The 16,228-nt window shown below is 36.6% G+C and overlaps 2 protein-coding genes across 2 annotated transcripts in view; both read left to right on the plus strand.

Annotated features, from left to right (window-relative positions):
* Positions 1-16,228, plus strand: part of RAD51B (RAD51 paralog B) — a 619,930-nt gene that overhangs the window by 45,146 nt on the left and 558,556 nt on the right. The window contains exon 7 of the mRNA XM_043472367.1: positions 969-1,152. Within this exon, the coding sequence (XP_043328302.1) occupies positions 969-1,152 (184 nt within the window). The remainder of the gene's footprint in view (positions 1-968; positions 1,153-16,228) is intronic.
* Positions 13,539-14,998, plus strand: LOC122443785 (dnaJ homolog subfamily A member 1-like). Its single transcript, XM_043472366.1, has one exon. It carries the CDS (start codon positions 13,656-13,658, stop codon positions 14,847-14,849), a length of 1,194 nt encoding a protein of 397 aa, XP_043328301.1. The 5' UTR covers positions 13,539-13,655; the 3' UTR covers positions 14,850-14,998.

Below are 16,228 nucleotides of genomic sequence, written 5' to 3' on the forward strand. Positions count from 1 at the left end.
CTGTGTCTCCTGCATTGCAGGGCAGTTTCTTAACCACTGGACCACCAGGGAAGCCTGTACCAGGTCTTGGTTGCTAGTTTCAGCACATGAATCTTCCTTGCAGCATGCAGGTTCACAAGGGATCTTTAGTTGTGGCCTGTGGGATCTAGTTCCCTGACCAGGGATTGAATCTGGGCCCCATGTATTGGGAATATGGAGTCTTAGCCTCTGGACCACCATGGAAATCCCCAAATCAGACATCTCGAGTTAATGAATTTAGCACTTTTCTGTGTGTGGGAAGATGCAAAAGTCTGGGCTTATTGAAATCATTCCTATGATATGCACCTTAACTATCTAGAGCCAGTACCTTGCTTTTCTCCATCCTGAATTCCCTTATGGTGCACAGCTGGGGCAGCTTCAGTAGCTGATGGCTTGATGGCCTCAACATCATTTGTTTACTCATTTGGCAGGTGGCATTTTTAGTCCACAGTGGTATCTTGCCTCCCTCAGAGCGAGTGCTCTGAGAGAGTGGGCAAGTGAGCAAGAGCCCAAGATGGAAGCTGTAACCTTTTAGAGCCTATCTCTCAGAAATGATCCACCATCATTTTGCCATTTGGCCCCCAGCCGAGCCCTGGTACAGTTGGGAAGGGGACTCCACAGGGATATGAATACTGGGAGGTGGGAGTAAGTGGGGGCCATTTTGGAGACTGGCCACTGCAAGTAGTTTTGCTCTAAAACTGGAGCTTTAGCAATATCATGAAAAAACCAAGCAATAAAGCTAAAGGAAAATATTTTGCCCTGTTTAGAAAAGAATGCAATATGTATGGAAGAACTGGAAAATAAGTTACGTTTATTGAATATCTGCAGTGACTACTGTAACTTAGAGAAGAGTAATTTGTTGTTTTAAAGTTGGTTAAGCTTGGCAGTGCTCTATTTTTAAAAATTATGCCTTGAAGTCATCCACTATTTTATATATTCTGCTTTTACAGGATTGAATCCTTGGAAGAAGAAATTATTTCAAAAGGAGTTAAACTTGTGATTGTTGACTCTGTTGCGTCTGTGGTAAGAAAGGAGTTTGATACACAGCTTCAGGGCAACATGAGAGAAAGGAACAAGTTCTTGGCAAGAGAAGCAGCCTCTTTGAAGTATTTGGCTGAGGAATTTTCAATCCCAGTAAGTTTTTCTTTTTTTTTTTTCTTCCCTTTTTTCCTTTCTTTTATTTGAAGTTCACTAACTTATAATATCAAATAATAGAAAGAATTATAAAACAGATGACTTTTTTAAGGGTAACACAGTCTGACTGCTATAGCAAATACCACCATCTTCTAAAATTTGTTTATCTGTTGAGATCATTTTATCTTTTTCATAATTTGAGCTTAGAGCAGATTTAAATATTATTTTCCGAAGTTCCTATAGTCAGTCCTTTTCTTCTCTCTCATTGTTTACTCTTTGTGCATGTTTTTATATTACTTTTGTTATGCTGAGGTAAGTAATAAGAATTAAAACTACATGAAAGCGCCCATATCTATACACTTTTTTTTTTATGACAGTATTTGTCAGTTTTATAAATTTTTAAGGTTTAGATTTTGTTATTGTGTTTAGTGCTGTTTTATATGCTGTAGGATTTGGTTTGCTTCAAAAGCCAGAGATTGATTCTTAGGGTGTAAACATTGGGAGTGATAGTAATGAAAGTGTAAGTAAGGAAAACTTGAAAAATTACTTTTGGCATGACTTTCAGTAGTGGACCAGGAAATCTGAAGATGAGATGTATTGTAAGAGTTTGTGGTGGTAAGCTACAAGAGTAATAAGTTATATTCCCATTAGTAGCGTGTGGGAGAGTGCAACTTGTTCTGAAGTTTTGCTAGCATTTAGTACTGTCAGGCTTTTAAATTTTAGCCATGCATCATCTCAACAGAAGATAGGAAAATTCCTTAAACTGAGATAAAATTTAGTAATGATTTTATAATTTTTAGATTTGCTTGGAAAATTAAAACCTTGGATCTTTGTAACATAGGAATTTGTACCATTAGTGGAAACTATCACATAGCCTTTGAGATTTATAAACCAAAACAAAGAGTTGAGGGAGAAAATGTGGCGTTCAGAAAGTTCTGCGTGTTTTAATGGCTTTTCAACTCATATTTTGGACTATATGGTATAATTCCTGGGGAATCAAGTGCTGTAAAAGTTATCTTGGATGATGCTTATCTTTTAAATTTTGTTACAGTTGCATAAAAGGACAAATTCATACTGTATATTTCCTGGTCAAGGAGAATAGGGAATTAAAAAATATTTTATAGAGTTGATTGAGTGGAAAAGTTAAGTGTATATGTTTATTTCTTTAATTCATACTGTTGCCTGATTTTAATCTTATGTAAAATATGAAAATTCACTTTTTAAAAGTTGTATTTGTTGTTTTTCTATTGTAATTATAAACTAATGCATTTCAGTTTTTTCTCAGGTGATTATTTTCCTGAGTGAGAAAGGGCCTCTGCTTTTCTTTTCTTTTTTAATAGAGCACTCTGAAAGAATGGGTGCTTAGCATCTCCTTATTCCTCTGTCTTTGCCTTTGTTTTTCTGTTTAGAGGTAAATGCAGAACTTATATAATATGTACTTATATAATACAGTATGGTATTGGTTTTTCTGACATATCAGTATTGGTTTTAGAAAGCTTTTGAAAAATACTTCCTTTAGGAAATGTCTTACTTTTCCTAGCCTAATTAGCTCGTCTAAATGGAAAACCAGAAACTTTTAAACTTTTATACTATACTTTGAATAGGTGGCTTCCTATGGAACAAAATGCATTAAAAAGTATGTTGTCTTCTGGTTCATTGTACCTTTCAAATTAGCAAGCCTTATGCCTCTTTGTATTTACTCAAAGTGAAACTGAAAGTTGCTCAGTCGTGTCTGACTCTTTGCAACCCCATCGACTATACAGCCCATGGATTTCTCCAGGCCAGAATTCTGGAGTGGGTAGCCTTTCCCTTCTCCAGGGGATCTTCCCATCCCAGGAATCGAACTGGGGTCTCCTGTTTGTGTTTACTCAAACATGTCCACAAACATTCCTGTCCCAGTAAGTGTTTGCTGTTCCTTAGCCTGAAATATTCCTCCACTATATCCATATGATTTATTGTCTCCTGTTGTCTTATGAGTGAGGACTTCCCTGACCATGTAAGTATTAATCACACTACTTGTGTCTCTCTCTATTTTGCTTTATGTTCCTCCGTCATAGTTTTCACCCTCTAGCATTATACATTTTTTATGTTTATTGTTTGTGTGTCCCCACCACCCCATCGTATGGTTATAGGGACTCTGTCTTCTTTGTTCATGGCTTTATTCTCAGAACCAGAAATAGTACCTAACAAATAGTAGGCACATTGAACGCGTGAATTTAGATATTGCATTTCTTCTTAGGCTTGATTTAATCATGTATATATTTATATTGAACTTAAATTTTATTATTTGCTTTAAATTCTATTTTGATCCTATCTTTAATATTATTTACTATTTATATAGTGATAAAATATAATTTTAGATGGTAGAATCTTATCATATAGGAGCTGTACTCAATTTACACTGGTGTCTTATAGGAAGAAAAATAGTTCTTAAGATTCTTAAGCTTGGAAAGGCTTTAGAGATCTAGATAGTATCGCAAAGCCGGCAATTTTAGAAGAGATTTTATCTCAGTTTAGTAAAACTGAAAAGTGAATGTCTGATGATCTCTGAAGATTGGGCAAAAAGCCCTCCAACCTGTTCTTTGGCTGTGGATCTGAGGTGGTGGATAGGGCCAGGAAACCTGGGATATTGATACACTTTAGGTATGTTTTCATTCAGATGAGAATAAAGAGTCAAACCAACTTGGGTGGTGGGTTGATTGCTTCATTGAATTTAAATATATCTGTATAGTGAAACTTCAGTGCTTTCAAAATGTGGGAAAAAAGCTTAAAATATAATTTGTATTTAATTTTGATCATCACACTGTGTATGTGTTTGTGTTTGGTATGTAGAGTTGTTCCTCAGTATCTGCAGGAACTTGCTTCCAGAACACCCACAGATATCAAAGTTTGCAGATGTTCAGGTCCCTTATGTAAAATGGTGGTCCTCCTTATCTGTGGTTGTTGTGTTCAGGGCTCTGCATCAGAAATTCTTTAAGTGTGAATTTTTGATCCATGGTTGGTTGAATCCTCAGATTTGGAACCCATGAACATGGAAGACGATCATATGTATGTTTGTATGCAAGCATGCCTACGTGCGTGGAAATTTCAGCTTCCTTTCTCAGTAACTGATAGAATCAATAGAAAGTCAGAAGAATAGCATAATCAATCAGCTTGACCTAACTGATATTAGATCAGATTATAAAACTTACCACTTAAATGCTTACAGAATACATACTGCTTTCAGGCACACATGAGATATTCACCAAGATAGACTATATTTGGTGCCATAAAATAAATCTCAACATATTTAAAAGATTGAAATAGTACAAAGTATGTTTTTTGACCACAAGAAAATTGAACTAGAAACAGAAACATGTCTGGAAAATTCACAGATATTTGGAAATTAAGTAAAAACACTTCTAAATAACTCATGAATCACGGAATAAATCTTCTAAGAACTTAGAAAATATTTTGAAATAAGTAAAAATGAAAATACAGTGTATCAAAATCTGTGGCTTGCAGCTAAGTCAGTGCTTGGAGGGAATTTTTTTTCTGCTATAAGCACTTGATTAAGGAAAGAAAGATTTATTTAATATTTAATGTTAATTTTTAATATTTAGCATTAAACTATTTAATATGTATTACTTAATTTTAATATTTATTTGATTTTTATTTAATATTTATTTAAAGGAATCAGCGATCTAAGCTAGTGAAAAGTAGGAAAAAATTAAATCCAAAATAAGCAGAAGGAAGGAAATAAGGAAGATAAAAGCAAAAATTCATGAAAGTAAAGATAGGAAACAATAGAGAAAATAATCAGTGAAATAAAAAGCTGGTTCTTTAAAAAGTTTAATAGAGTTGATAAGACTCCCCAGACTGATCAAGAGAAAAAAAGAAAAAGCAAATTAGCAGTATCAGGAATGAAAGACATTATATATCACTGGAGGTCCTCAGATATTAAATGAACAATAAGGAAATGTTATGATCAATTTCATTTCACTAAATTTAGTGGTGAAATGGATAAATTCTTTTACCAAAGCTTTCTGAGGAAGAACCATATAACCTGGATAGTCCCATATCCATTAAAGAAATGGAGTTTAAGGAACTTCCCTGGTGGCTCAGTGGTAAAGAATCCACCTGCCAATATGGGAGACTTGGGTTCGACCCCTGATCTCGGGAGATCCCACATGCTGCTACAAAGCAACTAAGCCCACGTGCCCCAACTATTGCACCTGTGGTCTGTAGAGCCTGGGAGTCACGACTGCTGAACCTATATGCTGCAACTACTGAAGCCCAATGCACCCTGGCGCCCAGCTCCACAACAAGAGAAGCCACCACAGTGAGAAGCCCACACACCGTAACCAGAGAGTAGCCCCTGCTTGCTGCAATTAGAGAAAAGCCCATGCAGCAATAAAAATCCAGCACAGCCAAAAATGAGTAAGTAAACAAAATTATTAAAAAGAACAGAAATTGAATTTGTAGTTAAAAATCCCATGAAGAGACAGCTACATGTAAGAGGATGAAATTAGAATACTTCCTAACACCATACACAAAGATAAACTCAAAATTGATTAAAGACCTAAATGTAAGACCAGAAACTATAAAACTCTTAGAGGAAAACATAAGCAGAACACTCAATGACATAAATGAAAGCAAGATTCTCTATGACCCACCACCTAGAGTAATGGAAATAAAAACAAATATATACAAGTGGGACCTAATTAAACTTAAAAACTTTTGCACAGCAAAGGAAACTATAAACAAGGTGAAAAGACAACCCTCAGAATGGGAGAAAATAATAGCAAATGAAAAAACTGACAAAGGATTAATTCTGAAAATATACAAGCAGCTCATACAACTCAATACCAGAAAAACAAACAACCCAGTCAAAAAGTGGGGAAAAGACCTGAATAGACATTTCTCCAAAGAAGACATACAGATGGCTAGCAAACACATGAAGAGATGCTCAACATTGTTTATTATTAGAGAAATGCAAATCAAAACTACAATGAGATATCACCTCACATGGGTCAGAATGGCCATCATCAAAAAGTCTATAAACAATAAATGCTGGAGAGGGTGTGGGGAAAAGAAAACCCTCTTGTAGTGTTGGTGGGAATGTAAACTGACACAGCCACTATGGAAGACGGTAGGGAGATTCCTTAAAAAACTAGGAATAAAACCACCACGTGACCCAACAATCCCACTCCTAGGTATATACTCTGAGGAAACCAAAATTGAAAAAGACATATGTACCCCAATGTTCACTGTAGCACTATTTACAATAGCTAGAACATGGAAGCAACCTATATGTCCATTGACAAATGAATGGATAAAGAAGTTGTGGTACATATACACAATGGAATATTACTCAGCCATAAAAGGAACACATTTGAGTCAGTTCTAATGAAGTGGATGAACCTAGAGCCTATTATACAGAGTGAAATAAGTCAGAAAGAGAAAGATAAGTCTCGTATACTAATGCATATATATGGAATTTAGAAAGATGATACCAAGAATTTATCTGCAGGGCAGCAATGGAGAAACAGACACAGAGAACAGACTTATGGACACAGGGAGAGAGGAGGAGAGGGTGAGATGTATGGAGAGAGTAACATGGAAACTTACATTACCAAATGTAAAATAGATAGCCAATGGGAATTTGCTGTATGTCTCTGGGAACCCACACAGGGGCTGTATATCAACCTAGAGGAGTGGGATGGGGAGGGAGATGGGAAGGAGATTCAAGAGGGAGGGGCATATGTATACCTATGGCTGATTCATGTTGAGGTTTGACAGAAAACAACAAAATTCTGTAAATCAATTATACTGCAATTAAAAATTATATAAATTAATAAACAGAATCCCATGAAAATTCTAGGTAAAATTCACTGGTAAAATCTATCAAACATTTAAGGGTGAAATAATATCAATTCTACACAAACAACTACAGACTGATGTTTCTCATGAACATAAATATACAAATCCTTAAAAATGTTAACAAAGTAAATTTGGCAATAAATAAAGAGAGTGAATATATCATGACCAAGTAGAGCTTATTTCAGAATTGCTAGGCTGATTTTGAATGCAACATTAAAATGTAAAATTTACCACAGCAACAGATTAATAAAAAAGATCATTTCAGGAGATGTAAAAAACCATTGACAAATCCATTAACTATTTATGTTGAAAACGCTGAGCAAACCCGGAGTAGAAGGGAACTTTCTAAACCTGATAAAGGATTCAATACTTAATAGTGAAATACTGGGAGAAGGAAATGGCAACCCACTCCAGTGTTCTTGCCTAGAGAATCCTGTGGACAGAAGAGCCTGGTGGGCTGCTGTCCACAGGGTCGCACAGAGTCGGCCGTGACTGAAGTGGCTTAGCATGTGTGCATGCTTTGGAGAAGGAAATGGCAACCCACTCCAGTATTCTTGCCTGAAGAATCCCAGGGACAGAGGAGCCTGGTGGGCTGCCGTCTATGGGATCGCCCAGAGTCGGACACAACTAAAGCGACTTAGCAGCAGCAGCAGTGAAATACTGAATTCTTTCTTCCTAAGACTGGGAATAAGACAAAGATGGTCTATTCTTGCGATTTCTAATTAGCAGTGTATTGTTGAATCTAGCCAGTGTGATATGGCAAGAGAAAGAATTTAAGTATATTCAGATTAGAAGAAATAAGACTGTCTTTACTCATAGACAGTATGATGTATTTGATAGAAAACCCCAAAGATTTTACCCAAAAAAGCTACTAGATTTAACGAGTGATTTTAGTAAGATTATAGGGTATGGAAATCAATATATAGACATTAATTGTTTTCCTGTAAGCTAGTGGTGAACAATTGGAAATCAAAATTTAAAACCTATACCATTAATAAGAGAACCTTAAACCATGAAATATTTGGTGATAAATGTAGCAAAATATGTAAGATTTTTACACTGAAAACTATAAAGCATTGATGAGAGAAATCAAAGTAGACCTAAATAAATGAAAAGATACCATACTCATATACTCAGAAGTGTCAAGACTCAGAAGTGTCACAATGTTAATTCTCTACAAATTGCTCTGTATATTCAAAACACAATCCTGTGGATCCCAGTAGGCTTTTGGGTAGAAGTCAATAATCTGACTGTGAAATCTATGTAGGAAAGCAAAAGATTGAGAATCGCCAGAGCAATTTATGAAAAAGAAAGTATAGTTAGAAGACTTGCACTCCCTGATTTTAAGACCCACTATAAAGCCATAATAATTAAGACAACATTGTATTGGTGATAGGATTGACACCAGATCAATGGAACAGAATAGAGAGTGCAGAAATAAATCCAGTTTGCAGTTAATTTTCAACAAAGATGCTAAGGGAAGTCAATGGAAAAGGAATAGTTTGTCAACAAATGATGCTAGAACCATTGGATATCCATATGAAAAAAACAAACAAACTAATTCCTTTCACTATTGTAGAAACTCAACTCAAAATGAATCATACACCATAACATAAAACCTAAAACTATAAAACTTCTAGAAAAAAAAAAACATCGGAGAAAATCTTTATGGCCTGGGGCCAGGCAAAGATTTCTTAAATGACAGAAGAAAACATTAACTATAAAATATTAACATTTCTATTCTTTGAAGACACTACAGAAAATGAAAAACTAAGCCACAGACTGGGAGATAATATTTGTGCAGCTCATATGTTAAAGGACTGGTAACTAGAAATATAAGGAACTATGAAAACACTAACAATCTAATTTTAAAAATGGACAAAAAAATGGGCAAAATATTTGAATAAACACTTCTGCAAGGAATATATACAGATGACAAATAAGCATGAGAAAATATGCTCAAAATCATTAGTCACTAAGAAATGGAAATTAAAATCACAATGCAATACTGCTACTGCTAAGTCACTTCAGTCGTGTTCGACCTCTGTGTGACCCTATCCCTGGGATTCTCCAGGCAAGAACACTGGAATGGGTTGCCATTTCCTTCTCCAATGCATAAAAGTGAAAGTGAAGTCACTCACTCGTGTCTGACTCTTCACGACCCCATGGACTGCAGCCTACCAGGCTCCTCCATCCATGGATTTTCCAGGCAAGAGTACTGGAGTGGGGTGCCATTGTCTTCTCCGAAATACTACTATATACCTATTAAAATACTTCAAAAAACAAAACAAAACCCCTGACATTACTGAATACTGACAAAGATATGAGTATACAGAGCACCTTGAATTCTCCTACATACTGATGGAAATGCTATTAGTAGATAATATTGCCACCATGGAAAACAGTTTCTTATAAACATCTACTTTAACCATATGACCCAGCAGTCTTTCTCCTAGGCATTCTTTTTACCCAAATAAATGATATATATCAGTGCAAAAATCTGAAAATATTTTTAGTGGTTTAATTCATAATCACCAAACACCAGAAACAGTCCAGACAGGTCTGAGTTATAGTAGTAACTGGTTGTTCTTTTAAATTCAATTTATTTATCACAGAGCTTCAAATACAGCTTAACAAGTAAAAAAAAAGCTGTAAGGGGCCCTTATGTCTAATTTTATAAATCAGAGAATCTTATTGTCTTATCTCTCTTCTAGAAACAGTAATGCTTTGTTTCCCACTTGTTTGCTTCAGGACTTTCAAACACAGTGAGCGCATTCTCATTTTGCCCTATTAGCTCACTGGCCAAAGGTCAGCAAATTTTTTCTGTGAAGAGCCAGATGGTAATATTTTAGGCTTTATGGGCCCTACAGTCTCAGTGGCAACTACTCAATCAGCTATAGTAGCATCAGTTCAGTTCAGTTCAGTCGCTCAGTCGTGTCCGACTCTTTGCTACCCCATGAATCACAGCACGCCAGGCCTCCCTGTCTATCACCAACTCCCGGAGTTTACTCAAACTCATGCCCATCGAGTTGGTGATGCCATCCAGCCATCTCATCCTCTGTCGTCTCCTTCTCCTCCTGCCCCCAATCCCTCCCAGCATCAGGGTCTTTTCCAATGAGTCAACTCTTCACATGAGGTGGCCAAAGTATTGGAGTTTCAGCTTCAACATCAGTCCTTCCAATGAACACCCAGGACTGATCTGCTTTAGGATGGACTGGTTGGATCTCCTTGCAGTCCAAGGGACTCTCAAGAGTCTTCTCCAACACCACAGTTCAAAAGCATCAATTTTTCGGCGCTCAGCTTTCTTCACAGTCCAACTCTCACATCCATACATGACCACTGGAAAAACCATAGCCTTGACCAGATGGACCTTTGTTGGCAAAGTAATGTCTCTGTTTTTTAATATGCTATCTAGGTTGGTCATAACTTTCCTTCCAAGGAGTAAGCTTCTTTTAATTTCAAGGCTGCAATCACCATCCTCAGTGATTTTGGAGCCCCAAAAAATAAAGTCTGACACTGTTTCCACTGTCTCCCCATCTATTTCCCATGAGGTGATGGGACCAGATGCCATGATCTTAGTTTTCTGAATGTTGAGCTTTAAGCCAACTTTTTCACTCTCCTCTTTCACTTTCATCAAGAGGCTTTTTAGTTCCTCTTCACTTTCTGCCATAAGGGTGGTGTCATCTGCATATCTGAGGTTATTGATATTTCTCCCAGCAATCTTGATTCCAGCTTGTGCTTCTTCCAGACCAGCGTTTCTCATGATGTACTCTGCATATAAGTTAAATAAGCAGGGTGACAAAATACAGCCTTGACATACTCCTTTTCCTATAGGAGTCTGTCCAGTCTGTTGTTCCATGTCCAGTTCTAACTGTTGCTTCCTGACCTGCATACAGGTTTCTCAAGAGGCAGGTCAGGTGGTCTGGTATTCCCTTCTCTTACAGAATTTTCCAGAGTTTATTGTGATCCACACAGTCGAAGGCTTTGGCGTAGTCAGTAAAGCAGAAATAGATGTTTTTCTGGAACTCTCTTGCTTTTTCGATGATCCAGCGGATATTGGCAATTTGATCTCTGGTTCCTCTGCCTTTTCTAAAACCAGCTGGAACATCTGGAAGTTCACAGTTCATGTATTGCTGAAGCGTGGCTTGGAGAATTTTGAGCGTTACTTTACTAGCGTGTGAGATGAGCGCAATTGTGCGGTAGTTTGAGCATTCTTTGGGATTGCCTTTCTTAGGGATTGGAGGAGCCTTAAACTATTTGTAAACAAATGGGTATGGTTGCAGTTCAATATGATTTGTTTACAAAACCAGATGGAGGGTCACAGGCCATAGTTTGCCATCCCCTGGATCTTCCCCTTTCTCTTTTCTCCTTAGCCTTAGGACCCAGGCCTGGTGCTACTAGTAGGATAAGGATTTTAGAGGAAGGGTCAGAGAGCAGTCTCCTCATAAAGCAGTGTTTTCCCGAACTAGTGTAAGGCATTGCTGCTGCTGCTGCTAAGTTGCTTCAGTCGTGTCTGGCTCGTGCGACCCCACAGACAGCAGCCCACCAGGCTCTCTGTCCCTGGGATTCTCCAGGCAAGAACACTGGAGTGGGTTGCCATTTCCTTCTCCAATGTATGAAAGTGGAAAGTGAAAGTGAAGTCGCTCAGTCATGGCCAACTCTTCGAGACCCCATGGACTGCAGCCTACCTGGCTCCTCTGTCCATGGGATTTTCCAGGCAAGAGTACTGGAGTGGGGTGCCATTGCCTTCTCCCGTGTAAGGCATTGGCCCCTTTTAAATGCAAGTAATACTTTCATTAACCACCATTTCTGACTTCAGGATTATTATAATATCATAGAAGTGTATAGCATTATGTGCTAAGTCACTTCAGTCATGTCCGGGGATGCTAAGTCACTTCAGTCAAGTCAGGGGATCTTTCCAACACAGGGATCGTACCCAAATCTTTTATGTCTCCTGCATTGGCAGGCAGGTTCTTTACCAAAGAGTAGTTAATAACTCTTTGTATTAAACCATACTTATGAAACCATATAAGTGGGTTGTATTTATATATAACACAATACTATTCAAATTAATTATTCTAATATTATAGATGATAATTTGCTAAGTTCAACTATTACTTGCAATGTAAATATACTAACTTACGGTATAGCTTCTTTTGAATTGTGTGTGTGTGTGCATGTGTGTGTGCGTGCATGTGTGTGTGTGTGTGTGTATTTACTGTAGTTCATGTGATGCCTGAACTTTGAACTACTGTAAAACGTTCTTCTGTTTGGGAAGGATGACATCATTTGGCCTTCACCTGGGCATGAATGCATTTACATTTGAATTCTGCCATTACTTTTTATCATTAGACTCTTGACAATAAAAGTTGTGCCACTTGGCATCACTTGACTGAAAATAGATGTTAACATCTGGTGTCAGTTTTCAATTATAAAATACCTATACTAATACATATTTTGAGGCCATCATTGAAATGGAAACATAAAATTTAAAAATTCTCAGAAACAATTTATAAATCTTTGAATGTGTTCACTGACTATAGTTTGAGAAACAGTTGTACAAGTTTTGCAGAATTTTTTTTCTGAATTTTATGGGGGAAGCTTAAAAGATACTTTGCTCTTGGGATGTAAGATGCAAAACCGTTGTCTTTTTAATTGAAGTATAGTTAATTTACAATGTTTTGTTAGTTTCAAGTGTACTGCAAAGTGATTTAGGTCCATATATATTCTTTTTCAGATTATTTTCCATTATAGAAAACCTTTGTCTTTTTAATGTTTGTCTATGCCAGTATTGGGAAGAAACAGTAGGCTCTATAATTGTTTAGAGATAATTGATGAAAATAACATAAGAGAAGAATTTAAATACCACCTCTATAAAATAAATGTTGGTTATGGTTGCTTGTTAATCATTGACCTCTAATTACCGTAGAAAATAGTTTAGATATATTGTTAATTATGTATTAGGTTAAGATAATGAGGTTTTTTTTTTTTTTTTTTTGCCAGAAAAGACCTTAAAAATCATTTTCTTTTTATAGATGACACTGATTCTGAGAGGTGACTTGACTTGTTCTATTTTTAGCATAGGGGAAGACAGATGAATGAGTAGAATGCAAGATCTTTGAGGTGCCAGTTCTTAAATTTTTTTCCTGCAGTAGGAGTCTCTTTTTTCTGAGATCTACAGAATGATGGTGGTGCTTCTTTGAAAATGCTTCAGAAGTGTCTTGATCAGGTCTTTAAAATGCAAAAAATGCACAAAATGCCAAGATAGCAACTTTTGCTGTTTCAGAGAATTCAAGTTAATTTTAGTGTTGGTCTATGAGTAGCATTGAAGTTTCTTGTCTCTTTCCCTTCTCTTTTCTTTTACCTTCCTTGCTTGATATTGTGCAAATGTTTTCTAGTGTAAGGGAACTAGTACTAGTTATCAGAATTTAGAGAAGTGGTATTTCAAGAAAAATTAGAATGTACTACTTAAAGGTTCTAAGAAGGAAAAGTCTCTTTTCATTAAAAGTTGTTAGAATCCAGGGAACTTTCCAGAACGCTGGGTGAAAAGCGGAGGAGCGGCGGCTGCCCGAGCTGCGCACAGCAACGCGCTCCTTCCTGCTCCCCCACACCGGCATCGGCCCGCTCACCGGCTGTAGAAAATGGTGAAAGAAACCACTTACTATGATGTTTTGGGGGTCAAACCCAGTGCCACCCAAGAAGAATTGAAAAAGGCTTACAGGAAACTGGCCTTGAAGTACCACCCTGATAAGAACCCAAACGAAGGCGAGAAGTTTAAACAGATTTCTCAAGCTTACGAAGTGCTTTCTGATGCAAAGAAAAGGGAATTATATGACAAAGGAGGAGAACAGGCAATTAAAGAAGGTGGAGCAGGTGGTGGTTTTGGCTCCCCCATGGACATCTTTGATATGTTTTTCGGAGGAGGAGGCAGGATGCAGAGAGAGAGGAGAGGTAAAAACGTTGTGCATCAACTTACAGTAACTTTAGAAGATTTATATAATGGTGCAACAAGAAAACTAGCTCTGCAAAAGAATGTGATTTGTGACAAATGTGAAGGCCGAGGTGGTAAGAAAGGAGCGGTAGAATGCTGTCCCAATTGCCGAGGTACTGGAATGCAAATAAGAATTCATCAGATAGGACCTGGAATGGTTCAGCAAATTCAGTCTGTCTGCATGGAGTGCCAGGGCCATGGGGAGCGGATCAGCCCTAAAGATAGATGTAAAAGCTGCAATGGAAGGAAGATAGTTAGAGAAAAGAAAATTCTAGAAGTTCATATTGACAAAGGCATGAAAGATGGCCAGAAGATAACATTCCATGGTGAAGGAGACCAAGAACCAGGACTGGAGCCAGGAGATATTATCATTGTTTTAGATCAGAAGGACCATGCTGTTTTTACTCGACGAGGAGAAGATCTTTTCATGTGTATGGACATACAGCTGGTTGAGGCGTTGTGTGGCTTCCAGAAGCCAATATCTACTCTTGACAACCGAACCATAGTCATCACTTCTCATCCAGGTCAGATCGTCAAGCATGGAGATATCAAGTGTGTGCTAAATGAAGGCATGCCAATTTATCGTAGGCCATATGAAAAGGGTCGCCTAATCATTGAATTTAAGGTAAACTTTCCTGAGAATGGCTTTCTCTCTCCTGATAAACTCTCTTTGCTGGAAAAACTTCTGCCTGAGAGGAAGGAAGTAGAAGAGACTGATGAAATGGACCAGGTAGAATTAGTGGACTTTGATCCAAATCAGGAAAGACGGCGCCATTACAATGGAGAAGCATATGAGGATGATGAACATCATCCCCGGGGTGGTGTTCAGTGTCAGACCTCTTAGTAGGCCCATGAATAACACTCACTGCTGGGGTTTTATTGCAGTAGTGATTGAGTGAAGGACTATAATCATAATATGCTCACTACTTGCTTTTGTTTTAATATTCAACTATAGTAGTGTTTAAAAGTTAAATGAAGAATAAACTCGAATATTAAAAAAAAAAAAAAGTTGTTAGAATCCAAATTATTTTACTGAAATGTGGTTTTGACAGGTTTTTCTGTTGTTGCCATCTGTGTATTCTTGATTATGTGTTTTTTGAGAAAATGCATTGCTCTAATGTATTGCATAACATGATTTCTTTTGAAATATTAATGCTCATGAAATATTTAAAGCTGTTTAGAAAAATGAATTAAAATGTGTATTCCCTATTTTCATGTTTTAAGGACATAAGAGTTTAAAATAATTAACAGATGGAAACTGTTTTTTAGTGAGGCAAATATTATAAGGTTAAAGTTTTCATTATTATTTGACAAAAGCATAAAAATATTTTTCTCAGTTTCTTGGTAAATTCATATGGGCCAGAATTTCTTCTCCTTTATTTTTAGCTGTTCACCATACAAGGTAGATTTAATCTTATAGGATTATACCTTATTTTAGATATTAATAAATTTTGAAAATTACAAAAAATAGGAAGCTAGGTCAATGCATTTAAAATAATTAAGGTTTTATTAATTGCAAAATTATAATGCAATGTTTATGATGTGAAATAGAGGGACAAGGTACATATGAACCCAATTTTGACATTTTTATCATAAATGTAAAAATTCAGGACTTGCATTTTCGTAAAGCATTTTGTAATGAAGTTTCTCTAATTGTGAAGTTGAAATCCTGGACTCTTGGTATATGTAAGTAAGCCATCAAAACTCTGTAGTTATATTTTATTCTTGTGTAATGTTATTATATGATTTTTCAGAAATGATACAATTTTTGGTTTGATTACTTTCGTCTGAATTACTGAAAGCAAACACTATGGGAATTCTATGAGGTAAGAAGAATCTTTTACATTTTTTTTTCTTTTTTCCTAAGTACCTTGTGTTTGCTAACTCACATTTGAAGTCAGTGTATCCTTAATGGTACCCTATATTCATTTTGGTGGCTGAAACTCACAGTCCAGATTAAGTCTTTATTTTATTTCATTAGTAACTGATAATAATTCTAGAAAAATTATATCCTTCCTTTGTGTGGCTCTTTATAATTTATAAAACTTTGTTTTTATTGTTGACTAGAGCAAAAAGCTAGGAAGAACATAAGGTTGATGAGTGTGGGGTGATTGGCTAAATTAGTGGTAGAATATCCATACAATGAAATACTCTGCCATTGTTAAAATGAATGAGATAACCCAAAAATGTATTCATAAGTTGTATAGGGAAAGATTAACTCAG

The sequence above is a fragment of the Cervus canadensis genome, chromosome 6, assembly GCF_019320065.1.
Source record: "Cervus canadensis isolate Bull #8, Minnesota chromosome 6, ASM1932006v1, whole genome shotgun sequence".
In the NCBI taxonomy this organism is placed as follows: domain Eukaryota; kingdom Metazoa; phylum Chordata; class Mammalia; order Artiodactyla; family Cervidae; genus Cervus; species Cervus canadensis.